The sequence below is a fragment of the Buceros rhinoceros genome, unplaced genomic scaffold, assembly GCF_000710305.1.
Source record: "Buceros rhinoceros silvestris isolate BGI_N320 unplaced genomic scaffold, ASM71030v1 scaffold7868, whole genome shotgun sequence".
Taxonomy (NCBI): Eukaryota; Metazoa; Chordata; class Aves; order Bucerotiformes; family Bucerotidae; genus Buceros; species Buceros rhinoceros.
In genome coordinates this window covers 1,882-3,012 of record NW_010427445.1, presented here as the reverse complement: position 1 = coordinate 3,012, position 1,131 = coordinate 1,882, and the positions used below count along the sequence as shown (strand labels likewise).

The window sequence follows — 1,131 nt, the reverse complement described above, 5'->3', positions numbered from 1 at the left end:
GGAAAGAGCAAGATCCAAAATGAGAACGAAAACTCAGGTGAATAAATAACTCCTAAAAGCAGATGGAGAAGACATGAAGGCAAAGAAGGCATTTTAAATTCCAAAATACCTATTCTAGGCCCTGGTATTTCTGACCAGACTGAGGCAGGGGATACTGGGAGAAATAAATAATGTACATGTAAAAAAAGGAAAACACCATTTTCTCCTATTACCTTCAACGCTTTGTTTTAAGTATATATTTACCTTCTGTATGGTACTGGCTGTTACATGTTATACACTGGGTTAAGTCTTCCAATATCCACATAAAAGTGGTTATGAATGAAGAAAATACTTCTCTGTGACAAACTGGCATGGCTGTAACACAACCATGGTGTTCAGAATGTTTGAACCCAACTCAGAAGCCTTGTTATGTTTTTGTAGCAGGGTAAATGCAACGATTAGTTTTACAATTCGTGATAATTGGCATCTTTATAATACTGTGCTATTTTGAAACAGGGAAAATACTTGATGAACTGTCTTTGGATTGTGTCAGTCCCGAAGACTGTCCCATGTGTGCAATTGGAGATGGCAAGATCCAGCATGGAAGGAGAATAGTTTTGAACAGAGAGGACCCACAGCGCTGTCAATCTTGGTATGATGGATTTATGCTGTGAGATAGTATGCTTGTTGAATAGGATGGAGGGGGAGAGATGAAGCACAGCTGCATGAATGAGTTTTTGGACATAACTTTAAATATACCACTGAAGATGAAGCTTAGAAACCATCTTTTACGTCAATACCTCTTCGCTTAATCTGAAGCTGAATCTTTTCTGTGACAGAAAAGATTACAGGATGTGAGCTGAAATTAAGCAAGAGAAATTCATACATTCCTTTCAAAAAAGGCCTCTTCCCATGTGTAGATGGCCTTCAGATGTTTGACTTCTTTTTGTGTAGGGTGTGATTCCACATCGATAAAACTGTCAGACTGTTTCCTTCAGCCAGTACTAGCAAAGATCCTACATATAGCGCAAGATCTGAATGTGCATTCAGTCTAGAAAGTGGTAAGATTATTAGCAGTTGGAATTGTGTGCTGTTATTGGAAAACCAATTTCCTCAAGATTTTAAGATGGTATCCCATGATATCCTGATCCT

General features: G+C 38.3%; 1 protein-coding gene across 1 annotated transcript in view; it reads left to right on the top strand.

The window, feature by feature from the left end:
* LOC104498517 (von Willebrand factor-like) overlaps positions 1–631 on the top strand; it is a gene marked incomplete at both ends in the record, with an annotated part of 37,857 nt that extends 37,226 nt beyond the window's left edge. The window contains one exon of the mRNA XM_010141910.1: positions 496–631. Within this exon, the coding sequence (XP_010140212.1) occupies positions 496–631 (136 nt within the window). The remainder of the gene's footprint in view (positions 1–495) is intronic.
* Positions 632–1,131: the final 500 nt, after the last annotated feature.